Source organism: Brassica napus, chromosome C9 (genome assembly GCF_020379485.1).
Source record: "Brassica napus cultivar Da-Ae chromosome C9, Da-Ae, whole genome shotgun sequence".
Lineage (NCBI taxonomy): Eukaryota > Viridiplantae > Streptophyta > Magnoliopsida > Brassicales > Brassicaceae > Brassica > Brassica napus.
Genome location: NC_063452.1, coordinates 54,840,063 through 54,856,162, shown reverse-complemented (window position 1 = coordinate 54,856,162; position 16,100 = coordinate 54,840,063). Strand labels below are relative to the sequence as shown.

The 16,100-nt window shown below is 37.2% G+C and overlaps 1 protein-coding gene across 1 annotated transcript; it reads right to left on the bottom strand.

Moving 5' to 3' along the window:
• Positions 1-1,568: 1,568 nt before the first annotated feature.
• Positions 1,569-2,796, bottom strand: LOC106364890 (protein FANTASTIC FOUR 3-like). The gene has a single exon (XM_013804375.3). It carries the CDS (start codon positions 2,507-2,509, stop codon positions 1,673-1,675), a length of 837 nt encoding a protein of 278 aa, XP_013659829.1. The 5' UTR covers positions 2,510-2,796; the 3' UTR covers positions 1,569-1,672.
• Positions 2,797-16,100: the final 13,304 nt, after the last annotated feature.

Here is a 16,100-nt window from a genome sequence, read left to right as displayed (position 1 = left end):
GCTCTCCCTTTCACTATGTTTGCCACTCGAGATTTGGATAATGTTTTCGTTTGTGTATGCTATGTGGGCTTGAAAGGTTATTTCTGGTCTCAAGTTTAGTCTCTGATTTTTTGGTGGTTGTCTTCCATTCTCCCTCTCTCAAGTTATTTCTTTTCTTTCCATGTTTTCCTTGGTATAGGTGTGCAGAGTTAGTCTCTTGGAGCTTTGGTCCCTTCTATCCAGAGCTTTGTGGTTTTTCAGTTGCATGTCGTCTTGTATGTTCTTGTTTAGTTTGTGAGGTGTTTCTTACTTTTTAGCTACTGGTTGTGATTCCGGTGTTTTAGGCATATATTTTCCTGCTTTTTGGTGGTTTTGGCCTTTCGGTTATTATTCTCCCTTTGGCCCGCTTTCTTAGTTTATGCGTTGGTTGGCTAGTTTCTTATTCTTAATTTGATTATCTTATGATACTAATAGTGAAATAAATATAATTTGTAAATGAAATAATAAAAATTAGTAAAAATAATAAAATGATGAAAAGTCTTGCTATTTTTAGGTGTGAATAAATTAAATATTTAAAATATATTTATATTATTTTATTTATTTCTTGAATTTTAGAGACCAAGTGTGAGAAGGATTATATAATACACAATTAGAAATTGATGGAGAAATTTGCAATAATTTAAAAGAAGAAGAATTTAAATACAAAAAAAACATGAAGACACATGTCAACAAATTTCCCTTCCGCATGTCATAAGAAGGGAAAAAATCAACTTTATATATATAGATATTAGTCATATATTTACTAAGGGATAAGAAGGGGATGATTGGTAAGTGATGTGGCTTTTATTTTTTGGCTTTAGAATAATAGCTTTAGATTTTATTGCTGTAGTTGTAGATTAATTATTTCCAGAGCACTAAATATAAAGCTCTAGAAAAATTGATTTCCAAAGCTATTTTGTTTCCTATTTTAGTTTTTATGGCTGTAGTTTTAAACTTTTTCTTAAAGCATAAAGCATAATTGATAAACTAAAATAGATGTAGAAAAAAAAAAGATGCGAAAAGCATTCACATCACTTACCAATCAGCCCCGAAATTACCAACTATCAAACAACAAGCGAGTAAAAACAAGCGTTGTCAAACAAAAAATGTACTAGCATTTGCATCCGGAACTATTGGGTTATATGTAAGCATTCAAAGGAACTAACCTAAAAATTAATGCACACTCAACGGCAAAAACTCTCTTTACTTGAAAACTCCAAACTCCAAAGTAATTAAACATTTAACCTACATTTTGACGTTGCAATCGCAGTATATTTTAACCTATATTTGTAAGTCAAACTACTAATTATTTGATTTGATGTATTGGCATAGTAAAGGAACGAAGCTTCTGGGTACAATCGTCACAACGCAGTTGAGGTTGCAACTTGCATGGCACTAATTTCGGACCACTCGGGGAATCTTTCTTACCAAACTAGATTAACTGCCGACCAGACCACGAGCATATTCCCTCTGCTCATTTCTTCCTATTTTATTATAATTCATTTTTTAAGTTCTAAATTCAAGTTTAATCTACTTTTGTAATCAATCAGTGAGGAAACGGCGATGTTTCTATTAAAAAAATAAAAACAAAATACATCAAAATAAAATAAAATTGTGAAACTGTGAATACAGAGCAAATTAGAAGTTTCTTATTTTAGGAAGTAGCAACGCACAAAGATTCCCAATTTAGCAATCCCCTGTTTTCCCGATCGCCTTCAACACATCTTCTTGGTCTTTCAACGGTCTCCATAGCGTCATCACTATCTAATACATCCTCTTCTTCTTCCTCCTCCTCGTCGGTTTCTTCATGCTTAGTCGTCTCTTCTTCGTCCTCTACAATTTCATCATCTGAGTCTTTCAGTATAGAGAGTCGGAGACGACCGTTGCTTCGGTCAGCTTGAAAGCACATGTTACGAGGCGGTGCCTTTGTGGCAGTCATGACCAATCTTCCATCTTCACGGCGTGGTCTCATTTGAATGCATCTCATACTGGTCAACGGAGGTGGGAGATCACTAGGGCTCACATTCTCTTTCCTACTCTTCAACGTTCTTGTTTCCCCGAGTTTCTTGTTCTGCACGTCAGATAAAGAAAGGAAGAACAGATCTTCAACGTCAGTAACATCAGAGCCTGTTTCGCTTCCGAGATTTTCAGTGCACAATGCTAAACTCTCGTCGCTTAGAGTTCTACAAGAAGATGGACGTTGAACATAAGTATTCTCTTTCTCAGAGCTCGTTGTCTTTGAGGAAGAGCCAGAGGACAAGGACTGGAGAAAGCTCCAACCATTCGATTCAGGAACCGAAGAAGCAGCTGGTTTGTCATCTTTAAAGGTTCGAGTGTCCTCTGCATTAAAGGAGTCAAATAAATGAGACTTGAGAGCTAAACCAAAGGGTTGAGAGATGTGAGGGTTTGGTGAAGATAGCCTAAGCCTTAAAGCCCTAGGCTCATCAAGCTGAGATGACTGAAACCCTTGTTGATACACAACAGTTCCCATTTGCTTAAAGAGGATAGAAGAAATCAAAGAGGTTATTTGTGAGATGCGAAACAAAGAAGTAGAGAGGTGTTTGGAAATAAGAATGAAGGATAATGAGAGGGAGAGGGGGCCAATTTGTAGTGTCCCAAAAGTGAATAATTAATAAAGAAAAATAAAAAAGAGAAAGAGAGTGACTGTGCAATGTGCAGAGACTAGAGAGGTGGGTAACTAGCTTTTCCATACCACCACTTGTATAATGCAAATTTTATTTTATTTAATTATGCCACACAATGCAGATAAGAATATGTGTTAAAAGGTGAAGGAATTAAAGTCGTTGTATAGTGCACATGGTTAAAATTGAAAAACTCAATGTTATCTTTCTCTTTTTGGGTGCAAATTCTACATGTTATCCTTTTACAGAATTTCTGACTTTAATTGATAGCAAAAGGAGCAGTTTGGAAAAGCATTGTATATGAGGGAAACTTTGTTAATCATCGTTTTTGACTAATTTGGCTAAAATAAAAACTGAATTATTCAGCAGCCAAGGAAGTTCCGACCCTCATGTGATCTGGAACAGAAAGAGACTACTCACTGGAAAAACAACAAACAACAAAAAAGAAAATACTTAGAATTGAATAAGAAAGTTCCTAGTGAAAAATAAAATTAATGGCTATGCTTAATTTAGAAATCAGATAGTTTCAAATTTAAAATAATATAGCCAACTATAAACTGTGAAATATAATATATTATTTGATTTCAATAAATTAAAATTTGTCTAGAATATAAAATAGTTATATTTTCAATTGAAACTTCGTATATTTGAAACGGAGAATTATAAACTTACCATCTAAATTGCCGTTAAGAAAAAAAAGCTTACCATCTAAATGAGAGAAAAAAACAAAATAAAACGCATACGAAAAACCAATCGGCCATTTAGAGTGAGACACGTGACGCAAGTAACATGTCAAAAGTTACAGACAGGTTTTGCTCTTTCTTTACTAACCTTCCAAAAATTAAAACAATCCAACAAAAGCTATGAAAGTTCCCAAATTTGGTTTCCCCAATAGTGCTATAAAATTAAGAAAATTGTTTTTTCTTTTAATTTCCTCTCTAATAGGTCTCCTTTTTTATTTAATTAAAGCAAAGAGTCGTGTGTGTGGCACACAGGGAGAGGGAGAGTCAAAACCTATGTCGGGTAACTCTTTGACCCAGTTTAAACAGCATGATAACAACAGCCCACTAATTCAGAAATATGAATACCATTAACCAAAGAATGATTATTGGCACTAATCAAGGAATAATCACGCAAGTGTGTCTCCTTGCAAAGTTTTGGAAAGGAATGGTCATAAATTGAAATTGCCATTGTATCCAAAAACTACGACATGAAACAAAATACAAGAGGGAAAACAAATAAAGTGTGCCAAAATATTACACAAACATGAATTATACTGTATATTTGAATGCAAGGAAAGAAAAACCTAATTTTCTGCCCACTTAGTATGACCAAAACATTAAAAATAAATGGGAAAATTACCAAATCACTCACAACTTGATTTTAAATGCAAAAGTAAACTCAAACTTGAATCAAATGCAAAAGTAACCTAAAAGACTATTGAAATTACAACCAGCCCCTTGTGAACAAATAAAAAACCGAATTTTTTTTACGTTTCTAACCCTCATAAGTCGTCTAAAGTTAATTGTTTTCAACATAGATGAGTGAAAGTAGTGAGTCATGATATTCTTTGGTTTAGGTTTTGCCAACATATGTTGTAATATTGTATGTGTTCTTAGGGTTAGATTTTGGAATGCATAAATGTTTTTTTAAAACTTTAAAATTTACCTAAGTGTGTTTATTTCTGTGTATATTAAACACTATTTAAGTATAACTACGGCTTTATAACGTGGTTAGTTAGTTAATTTAGTCAATTTATTTTAGGGGTTAAATTTAGGGTCTGGGACGACTTACTAGTAAGTCGTCTGATGTACAGTATTCAACAGACGACTTACTGACCGAACCTTTAATTTTTCAATGTACTTTTAAACCTAACCGAATTATTTACTTGACATATATAAGGTGCTTTTTTTATTCACTGTTTCGCAAAATTCAGAAAACCCTAACGCCGTTTCTCTCAAAGGCGATTTCGAAAGCGATTTCCGTCGATTCTCTCTAATCCATCGTTCTCACCGCCGGTTATCTCTCCACCGTTATCACCGTCGTTCTCACCACCGTTCTCACAGCCGTTTCCTCTATATAAGATCTGAGAGGAAACCCTAGCGCGCATTCTCTCAGAGGCGTCTCGTTGAACTCCGCCGCCGGTAAGTTATATCTCTTACTGTCGAGTGATTGATTGAGGAAAAGATGAACATAAAACGTTGTCTCTATCAATTTATACACTTGTTCTTTTTTTCACGTTTATTTTTTCAGATATATAACCGCTATGTCGAAGGCGACTATATCTTCTCCGAATTTTCAAGTCTGCTTTAAAATGTTCTACTGGAAGTCTTTCAGCTGGAAAACTTGCCAGACGACTTAATTATAAGTCTTTGATTGTTTTGAGATGATTGTCTTTGATTGTTTTGCAGGCAAAAAAAATGGATATACCAGAACTCCCCCGTAGGATACGTACATTAGGGGAAGAGCCCCCCCCCCCCCCCGCAGTGCATAGCATTTCGTATCATATTTGTTGGAAGTTGCATACTGCTTTAAAGAAAGCTCTTCATGATGACGAATATGAAGAGCTGAAAGAGTCGAAGTTGGGAGTTTTCATCAAGTTCCAAGAGCTGGGATTTGATTGGGCTTCAAGGCTGGTTCACTACATGCTTGGTTTCCAGCTGGACATAAAGAAGAAGTATGAGCTGTGGAGTCTCGTTGGTCTAGAACCTGTGAGGTTTTCACTGTTAGAGTTTGAAAACCTCACTGGTCTAAACTGCGAGTACATCGAGGACCTTGAGAGACCTCATTGTGTTATTACAAAGGAGTTGACTTCTTTCTGGGAGATGTTGGAAGTTCATGTCGAAGTTGTGTCATCTACTCAGGAGATAATAGCAGCATTTGAGAGATGCGAATGGTGGTCTCGGGATGTTCGCAAGCGGCTCGCGTACCTTGCCATCTTCACTGGATACATTGAAGGGAGAAAATATTCAACCCCTACACGGGTTAGTCTGGCAAGGCTAGTGATGGAGCTAGAACGGTTTGAGAATTATCCATGGGGGAAAGTCGCGTTTAAGGTGCTGATGGACTCTATGAAGGGCAGAGATATTTTGGGTTGTTACACTATTAATGGGTTTGCGCAAGCTCTCCAGGTATGGGTGTACACAGCTCTGAATGAATTGGGTGCTAATTATGGTAATCCTCTCCCAAACAATCTGTCTCCACCGATACTGACTTACAAGGGTCGCAAAGGACGCATACAGTTTAAAGAGGTTATCCTCAGTCAGGTATTTACTGCAATTTGGACGACTTAGCAGAAAACTTATAATTAAGTCGTCTAATAAGTCTTCCAACTGGACGACTTAGTAGAAGACTTATAATTAAGTCGTCTGGAAAGTCTTCCAGCTGGATGACTTAGTAGAAGACTTATAATTAAGTCGTCTGAGAAGACTATCCAAACTACTTAATTATAAGTCTTCTACTAAGTCTTCCAGCTGGAAGACTGTCCAGACGACTTTATTATAAGTCGTCTACTAAGTCGTCCAGGTGGAAGACTTTCTAGACGACTTAATTATAAGTCGTCTGCGAAGTCTTTTCTTTCCATCTTTCTTAATCCGTCAAATATCTAAGTTCATATCTTCTATTTGCTGCAGACTAGGGTGATCAACTTTGTTCAGAAGGACATTGGTGAAATGTTTCCAAAATGGGAGTTTGATGTTGAGGACACGCCCGCGAAGAACATAATTAAACTCGTGTTTGTGAAGAAACCGTGGAAGTGGACCATGGATTGCTGGGAAGTCACCGGTACTTGGGTCAATACAAAGCCGTCGGTTGTGAGTCCAGCGAAGAAAAAGATAGTGAAGGAAGACAGTCCAAGGCCTCGGAAGAAAGCTCGTAAAGAGGCTAGTGAAGAGGCAGCTGCAGTGGCTAGTGAAGAGGCAGCTGCAGATGCTAGTGAAGAGGTTCATACGACTGTTGGTGGATTGACCAAAGAGGAGATTAAAACCATGTTCAAGGACATAGTTAATGCCATGAGGGAAGGGTTTGAGACGTGCCTTAAGGAGATCAAGTATCTGTCGGAAAGGGTGGAATCTGTGGAGAAGAAGGTTGGTATCACCACAAAACGGAAAGGGACATCAGCTCAAAACACTACCCCTCCGCCTAACAAGAGATTGACTAGACAAAGTCGTAAGAATAAGAACTGAAAAGTTGCATTTGCTTTGTTTCTTGTATGTCAGAACATGTGTGCTTTAATTATAGTGTATGAAATGGATCTTTGGACAAAGTCATTGGTTATTATTGTTTGAAATGGATCTTTGGTTATTATTGTATAAACCCATCTTGTATATTGCAGAGTGAAAGTGTTAATGGGATGAACGCGGGAAGGAAGAGCTTGCCGGAGGATAAAGGTCCAGATGTGCCCGCAGATGCTAGTTCCTCGAAAGATAAAGCTCCAGAACCGAGCCTTGTTTTATTGGACAAAAATCAATCCACTGTTTCGGATTTACAGAAGGAGGATGCTAGATATCTGGAAAAGAGGGATGCTGCTTTGGCACTTTGCCGTGCAAAGAGTGATCGAACAAGGAAACTTGCTGCCTCACAGCAATCTCCTTATACGGCAAACATCACGACCAAAGTGATCATTCAAAACAAAAAGCTTTATCCAGGCTATAATCCTTTTGCACCAATTGACAAGAAGAAGTTGAAGGAGCTCGTTGATTGGTTGAAAATTGTCCGTAAGTGTTTATTTTTCCCATAATAGCTTGCTTTAGCCTATAAAAACTGATTGCTTTTCAACATTTTGTGTTTGCAGTCATTATAGAACACCTCTCGATAAAAAACCACGTACAAGTAGAACTTGGTGGTATCAAATCCTCCGGACCTCCTTAGAGTGGCTGGAGGACTGTGTAAGTCTTCTGCTATGACTTAGATGACTTACTGATAAGTTTTCTTTGTAGAAAACTTACCAATAAGTCGTCTGGTAAGTCGTCTACGTAGAAGACGTACCAGTAAGTCGTCTGATATCTTCTGACTTGTACCCTATTTTATATGCAGCATATTGATGCTTAGATTAATGTGCTGAGGAAGAGGTACAACGCTAACCCACAACATTTCAGGAGCGAGAGAATGTGCTTCCTTGATCATCTATTTGCTCAGCAATGGAGATTCAACTAAAAGGATTTTAAGGACTCGGAGCCCGATCAGAACGGTTTAGGAAGAAGACTCCCTGGTGGGGCGTGGAATTATTATGCAGGCACTATACCATTATTTTGCCAATCGAACAAGGTTTGGGGGACAGATATTGATGATGTCTATGCGCCAGTGAACTACAACGACACTCATTGGATTGCTATGTGGATATCGATCCCTAAGAGGCACATAGTCGTCTGGGACAGCATTTGTTCCAGTATCTCTCCAGAAAAACTCGATGTGGTAATGGAGCCTTTTCTCTGCATGGTCCCCTATCTGCTTGTTGAGTGCGCTTCCTCAGACGAACAACGTGCCCAATACAGCCTGGAGCCATTCACATATGAGAGGCCGACCAATATATCTCCGGTCCGAGCTGGTGATTGTGGCGTGTACACTCTAAAGTACATTGAATATCATGCTCTTGGGATAGAGTTCAGTAAAAAAGACTTTGCTAAGGCCAAAGGGAAGACTATGAGGGATAAGATGGCGGTGGATATATTTCAAGAGCTTCCTGACGTGCATGAGTTCGAAAACAAGGACAATGATGCCAACCTGGGTGCGTATGAGGGGTGATAAATATGCTTTGTTAGATTATTTTGTACGATAGATTAGGCTGATGTGTGTATTTAAACTTGATCCCTATTTTGTATTTGAACTTGATCCCTATTTTGTAACTATATTCTGCGCAGAAGACTTACAGTTAAGTCGTCTGGAATGTTGGACGACTTAACTATAAGTAGTCTGGAAAGTCTTTTGAGCAGTAACATTTTGCAATTATATTTCGGATAATATAAAGGGCAAGACCATCTCAAATTTGTTTGGTAGTGCAATTTGACAAAGAAGTTGACATAGACTAAACACTGGACGACTAACTGGACGACCTTCAGGACGACTTAATTGAAGGTCTTCTGGAAGACTAAACACTGGACGACTAACTTGAAGGTCTTCTGGAAGAAAAAACCCCGGACGACTAACTGGACGACCTTCTGGACGACTTAATTGAAGGTCTTCTAGAAGACTAAACACTAGACGACTAACTTGAAGGTATTCTGGAAGAAAAAACCCTGAAGGACTAACTGGATGACCTTATGGACGACTTAATTGAAGGTATTCTGGAAGACTAAACACTGGACGACTAACTTGAAGGTCTTCTGGAAGAAAAAACCCTGGACGACTAACTGGACGACCTTCTGGACGACTTACTTGAAGGTCGTCCACGTCATTTCTTACATTGTGGTTTCGTATGGCCAATTTCCTTGCATTTTGAGCATCTATAAACCATGTGTTGCTTCCGGGGTTTGCGTCATTTCATCCTGGATAGCTTCAACCAAGATTGCCATCTTGATTTCTTCTGTCTTCCCGGACCACGCTTTTCATCCGGAGGAAAGCATGTGCGTTCCTCAACTTGTTGTCCAACACAAGGATATATATTCTCTGAGTATATTCTCTGAGTATCCTACCAACAGAAAATCCTTTGAGTACACTGGACATACAAGTGTGGAGATATGCAAACCAGCAGATGTTCCAGCAGCTATAGCATGAGAGCAAGGTATTTTCTTCACTACATAGACACCACAATCACACTTTCCATGTTCCAAATCAACCACATAGTCCATTTTGCCACCTTTCACAAAGAATCGCCATCCATCAATTGGTTGTACCGTCATCGTATCCGCTATCTCCGATCGAACATCAAGCAAGTATTCAACACCTCGACTATGTTGAGTTGGGAGACTCAAAGCATCTTCTCTCCTTTTCCAAAACCACTTTCCTAGCTTCTCCCTTATGAACTCCAACAGGAACTGAACCGGAAATCCTCTAGCTCGCTTCAGAGCAGAATTAATAGATTCAGCGATGTTGCTTGTCTTTATGTTGTACATGTCCCCCTGGCAATAAACCCTTGACCATAGGCTGACGTCGGCATTCTACAAATACGTTGCAAGGTCCGGGTTAGCACTCTGTATCTCAGCCATGTACCGGTCAAAATCTGAAACCGTATGAGCATAAGCAGCACCTTTCACCAAGTACAAGAGATGTTTCCCTTTATACTTTTTGACAATGTTATCTTGAAGGTGATAATAACATATTCCTCGGGTTACCCAAGGAAACACCTTATCACACGCACTTTTAATGGCCGCGTGCCGGTCGGAGACTATCACCAGAGGCTGCTCATCAGATACACAACTAGCCAATTTTGTGAAAAACCATTCCCAAGAAGGTTCATCTTCAGCATCTACGATCCCAAAAGCCAATGGAAATATCTGAAAATTCCCATCTTGTGCGGCTGCAACTAACATAACACATCCATACTTCCCACTTAGGTGAGTCCCATCCACCACAATTACCCTTCTCTGATACTTAAAACCTTTGATAGAAGCTCCAAAAGAGAGAAATAAATACTTAAATCTATTGATAGAATCAAGTTCTATAGCCGTGATAGAATCGGGATTTGCTAAGGAGATTTGCTCGAGATATGATGGCAGACGCGAATACCCAACTTCTGTTGATCCTCTCACCAATGTTTGTGCATATAAAAGTGCTATGTATGAAGTGGTGTAATCAAGCGTCATGCCAAACATGTTCTTCATTGCATCAGTGATATGCTGCAGATTCAACCCATCAATGATTCCAACACGATCAATGAAAAGCCTACCAACATACTTCGGAGTACAGTGTCTCCGCTGAGCGAGTCGGTCTCCCACTGAGCATGTATGTTTTTTCACATACTTTGTTACCCAAAACGTGTTTGTCCCATGTTTCACACTCGATTTGACCTTCCATTGACAACCACTAACCGGACATGTTGTCACAAGGAGAGTTTTCGTTGACTTGTATATTCTGAAGGAAAACCTAAACCTCACTGCTGTCAACCACAACTCTGAAAGCAGTGCATCCTTGCTAACAAAACTCTAGTTGACATAGATACTACTATTCGATCTTCCTTCTTCAATCTTTTTGATATCTTCAAAACACATATCATCATCTTCCTCATCCTCATCTTCAACCTTTCCATAAAGACTGTAATCCTCACCATTCTCGTCCGCTTCAGCAACAATAGAGATACCAACATCCTCCTCCCCATCGTCCTCCTCCCCATCATCCTCCTCCCCATCATCCTCCAAATCATCATCATCATCTTCAAAACATTCATCAGCTTCATCATCTTCTTCCATGAACTCTGAAACCGTTTCCACCTTGCTACGGCTTGATACACAAATCCGTACTCCATGCATTTTGGTTATCTCGAGCAAGTTTCGAACTTGTCTACCACTTGTAACATGAATAGGAGGGGTGTCTGGAGTCTGCATCATTTCTACTGGTAATGAGTAAGTTATCTCCACAGATTCTGTGCTCATGTCCAGGTTATAATCTTCTTGAACCATTGCAAGAAGTTCAGCATGTGTCGAACCTTCCCCTAAAAAAATGATTTTCGCTCCTTTGACATTATCAACCACAAAATCTCAACGGAAATCTTTCAACAATCATTCTCCATACACTGCATGTAACTGACGCATCATCTACAAAAATTCAAAATAAAACACATTAGTAAACATAGAGAAAATGAAAGTTTACTAAACATTGACGCAGATGACATACCAGTAAGTCGTCTGGAAGACTTACCAGTAAGTCGTCCAAACATGTCATTTTTGCAATTGAATTTTAAATAGGACGACTTACAAGTAAGTCGTCCAGCTTTGTTTGTTAAAAAAAAAACCCTAGTCGACTTACCAGTAAGTCGTCTAGGATAAACGGGTTAGTTTTGCATTTGACCGAATTGTGTCAGATATTTGACTTTTCCTAGACGACTCAGGGAAAACAAAAATTTCAATATTTTATTAAAGCTAGACGACTTATTTGTAAGTCTTCTCAGGTTAGTTTGCGATTCGAAAAAGAAACTTAAATATTTAACTTTACCCAGACGACTTAGTTGAAAGTCGTCCAGGTAGACGACGTACGAGAAAGTCGTCCGAGATAAGCAAGGTTTGACCAGAATCTAGGAAATAAATCTGGACGACTTTGCTTATCCTGGACGACTTTCAAGCAAGTCGTCTTACTTGACGATTTCCGCGTAAGTCGTCTGAGAAAAGTTAAATATTTAAATTTTATTTTCCAATTGCAAAAGTAACCTGAGACGACTTACAGATAAGTCGTCCAGCTTTAATAAAATATTGAAATTTTTGTTTTCCCGGAGACGACTTACTGGTAAGTCGTCCAGGAAAAGTCAAATATCTAACACAATTCGGTCAAATGCAAAACTAACCCGTTTATCCTAGACGACTTATCAGTAAGTCGTCTAGGGTATTCTCTAGATTTTTTTTTTAACAAACAAAGATGACGACTTACTTGTAAGTCGTCTGTTTGACCAGAAGACTTACCCATAAGTCTTCTACAGCCAGACTACTTACAGGTAAGTGTTCTACACGAACAGATCTAGAAAAAAATCTAATTTCATACCTTAAACTAGTGAGATGACTTCCTTCGCACACATAGTCTTCTCCAACCACCCAGAATCTCAAACGAAAGTAACCCACCAAGAATAGTATGCTTGAATGACTCTATCAACCATAAAAAAAATTTGAATCAAAAGCCTGAGTTTTTTGGATGAATATGGAGGCAAAGTGAAAGAGATGTTGTTTTTAGTTCATAACAAGTGAGAAAGAGAGAGTGTAAATCGATTTTAGGTGCATTAAGAGCTTCAAATTGGTTGTTCATGGTGGTTGGGGTATTGATGACAATGACAATCTTGTAATTACTTGAAGATGATGAGGGTGAGAGAGTAAAAATGTCATTTTTGGAAGAAAAAAAAATTTTGATGGCATTTTCGTGAATTATATGAACTTGTGGGGTGAATAGGACAAAAAAAAATCTAAAAAAAGCATGAGTTAGTTTTAGGTTTGACTTTGAGTTTTCAGTCAATTTTTCAAAAAGCCCAAAATAAATAGCTCTTATTTTTTGTACTATGTTACATAAATAATAAACACATCAAATCAAGTGACTAAGATTTTAATTAAATGAAAATAAAGACAAATAAGAATACCTTATTTTTCTTCTCTAATTCTAAGTCGATGTTGGGTTAAGTTAAGATCAATCTTTGCCCTTTTGAAATTTGGCTAGCCAACGTTATGCTGCATTTTTCTTGAGAATCTTAAAAAAAATTTTTTGAACAAAAGAATCTTAAATTTAAGATTAATAAATTCCCTATTGGGCCATGTTACCTTGTACGGAACAGCTTGTGAAGACAGAGTTTAAGGCTCATTTAAGTCGTCAGCAACGTCAAGTGATTCCCCACTAAACACCTTTCTTTCTTCTGTCTCTCTGTTAAATCAGATCCTTACGTACTTAATCCCATTTCTAAACAACAAAAGACACTTTTATCTATTCATAGTAAACAAATGACGTAGGGTCACTGACTTTTCCTTAACTCTAAGGCATATGGGTTTATTATTATATAAACAAATGTAACCTAGTTCTCTCTAACTTTACCATATAGCTTACACGAAGAAAAGCTAGAATGCGTGAGCTGTTCCTATTCCAAAGTGGGTAGGAGAGATTTGTGAGATCTTCCTGGGCTTCCTGTAATAGAAAAAAAGCCATCTCAGTTCTGTGCGTGTGTTATAATAAAGAATATGTAGCTACTACCATTGATGAACTGTGAGCATAATGCTAGCTTGTGTGCTGTATAGTACTATGATAAACTTTAACCACCCATCCCGTCTTTTCGAGGTTTATTGCAGACATGAACAAAGCAAGTCTTAGTATATGTTTTATGGAGATTCTGTGATCACTAAAAGGATCTGGTACGAAGATACCTCAATTATATATTATACAATGAAACAAATTAAAGAAAAACCATTCCTTCTCTTGTGAGACTGATTCCAGTATTAGTACTCAGCTTTTACAATAAGGAACATCTTACTATATATTTTCAATGGTTGATCACGCATTACTTAGTCCACTAAAAGATTCAAATCAAGACTTGTATTCATTTGCATTACCATGAAAAATGCACAAATCCAATATATAACTATGGTAAGTAAACATAGAAGCCTTATATAAGAACTTGTACGCTTTGTTTTGGCAAGCCAAGAAAATTTTCAGTTTACACAATAAAACTCTGAAATCCGTAACTTGACAATCAATGTTTTGTTATCATAGTTATATGGTATGAACGGTGACCAAGGAACGACGAGGAATAATGTATTCCCTAACGTTCCTAAAAAAATCACCATTCATAAGAAATAATTTTTTCTTCTCGTTCCCTATCGTTCCTTTTATGTAGATAATGGTCCGACTGGTGACCATTTTGGAAATAAGAGGAACGAATAGGAAAAGAATGTAGAGAAATAAAATTGCAGGAATGGTTGTTCCATCCCATATTTAACAAGGAATAACTTTGTTTTTTATTTCTCTACAAAAAAAAGAATGATAGGAAATGAGAAAGAAAAATTATTCCTTGTGAATGGTAATTTTCCTTAGGAATGTTAGGGAATACATTATTCCTCGTCGTTCCTTGGTTACCATTCATAAGTAATATTCCTTGTTAAATATGAGATTGAACAACTATTCATTTTCATTCCTGCAATTTTATTCTTTTTCGTTTTTTTCCTGCTCGTTTAAACAATGGTCATAAGCGTTATCCATAAGTAACATAGTTTCGCTAGTGCCTCTCCCTTTGCTGAAGGAATCAATTAAGAATGACATAATTAGGCAACTAGTTGACATGCTTAGAATGAAATAATAATCAGGATTCTCTAACGTAAGCAAGAGTAAGAAAGTTATGACATTCTTTAACTAATAATATTGGAAAAAAGGAGCTGACCCGCAGATGTAAGCTCCATACAAGTATCCAGAAATTGAATCTTGAACAGCATAGGTGGTCCTTAAATCCAAACTATCCCATAGAAGAGAAGAAAGTAATACATGCAACCTTTGGCCTCTCCAAGGGAGAATGCTTTTGAGAATGTCCTTGTGCAAAAGCTGCTTTTCTATATGTAATTAAGATTACAATAATTAAGTGAGTAATGACAGAAGCAAAAGCATCAAATTTAAATCAAAATATATTTTGACTTCCTATCACTCTCTTTGTTCATGCCCATGACGCAAGAAAACTAAAAGAAGAGGGGAAAAACAGAGTGAAACTTCGAATCATAATCCTTCAGTGTTTGCTATTGGTTTCAAGTTTTCAACTACTGGAGGATCTAAAAGCATAGAGAAATACGTCATACCACTTAAGCTCGAGTGGAGACATAAACTTAAGCCTTACGTTTCCATGTACGTTAATATGATTATAGAGTAAATAAGAGTGTTATATCTCGTGGCTCAATAGAAATTGCAAAACAAAGAAAAGCCATCAATCCACCACCTTTTTGACCATATTAGTGGAACCTTTATGTGCCAATTCTTAAAACTTTTAAAATTTTGACCCAGAAAGAAAGTTCAAATCATTAGAATGAGATGTGGCGCTTATCTAAGTCATGCATAGTTGCATACAGAAAAGCTTATATAAAAAAATATTGGTTAACATAGTTCACAACTTTAGGTAAGGAAAAAAATATAAAAGCTTATATTTATATTAGAACTTTCTCCTAATTTGCTTTTATATAGAAGCATGAGATCCACACGAACATACCAATCTCATCCATAACTAATGTCTTATTCACATAGGCGCTTAAGACCACACTAAAGCTAAAATGTCCACAGCTTAGATGTCAATGTTGTAAAAAAGATTGTGTGATCTAAGCGCCCATAACGACTCAAGTACGGATTAATATATACGAACAAGATAACACTCAGGTAAATTAACATTTCAATGATAAAATATTGGAACAATGGCTCTTCATCATATCAGCTTGGTCTCGTATTCAATTAAAAAAACATGTTGATCCATCACAGATGATTTTACATATATATCACACCAGAAAGCTCGTGCTAGTTGCACCGTTTTGAACCTTTTTTAACAGTTGGGAAAAAATTACAAGTTAGAGGATAATCTTGATTCTTGAGTTCTTACTAGGTAGCCTAATCTAGTGAAGCAACTGAGGCAGACCACAGATCAAAGAAACTTATAGCGTTCAAACGTTTTCCAACGATTCATTTTTTCTTCTAGAAATAGGAAAATACTCAAGAAATAAGAATCTGTTAGAGTGACGCTAAATACAAACAATTGTTCAAACTTCAAACCATTAAGAGATAAGCATAGAGGCATGTTAGATATTGTTTATGTAGGAATAGAAAGAGTATGTAAAAAATGCAGCTCTCCCTCAAGACTCG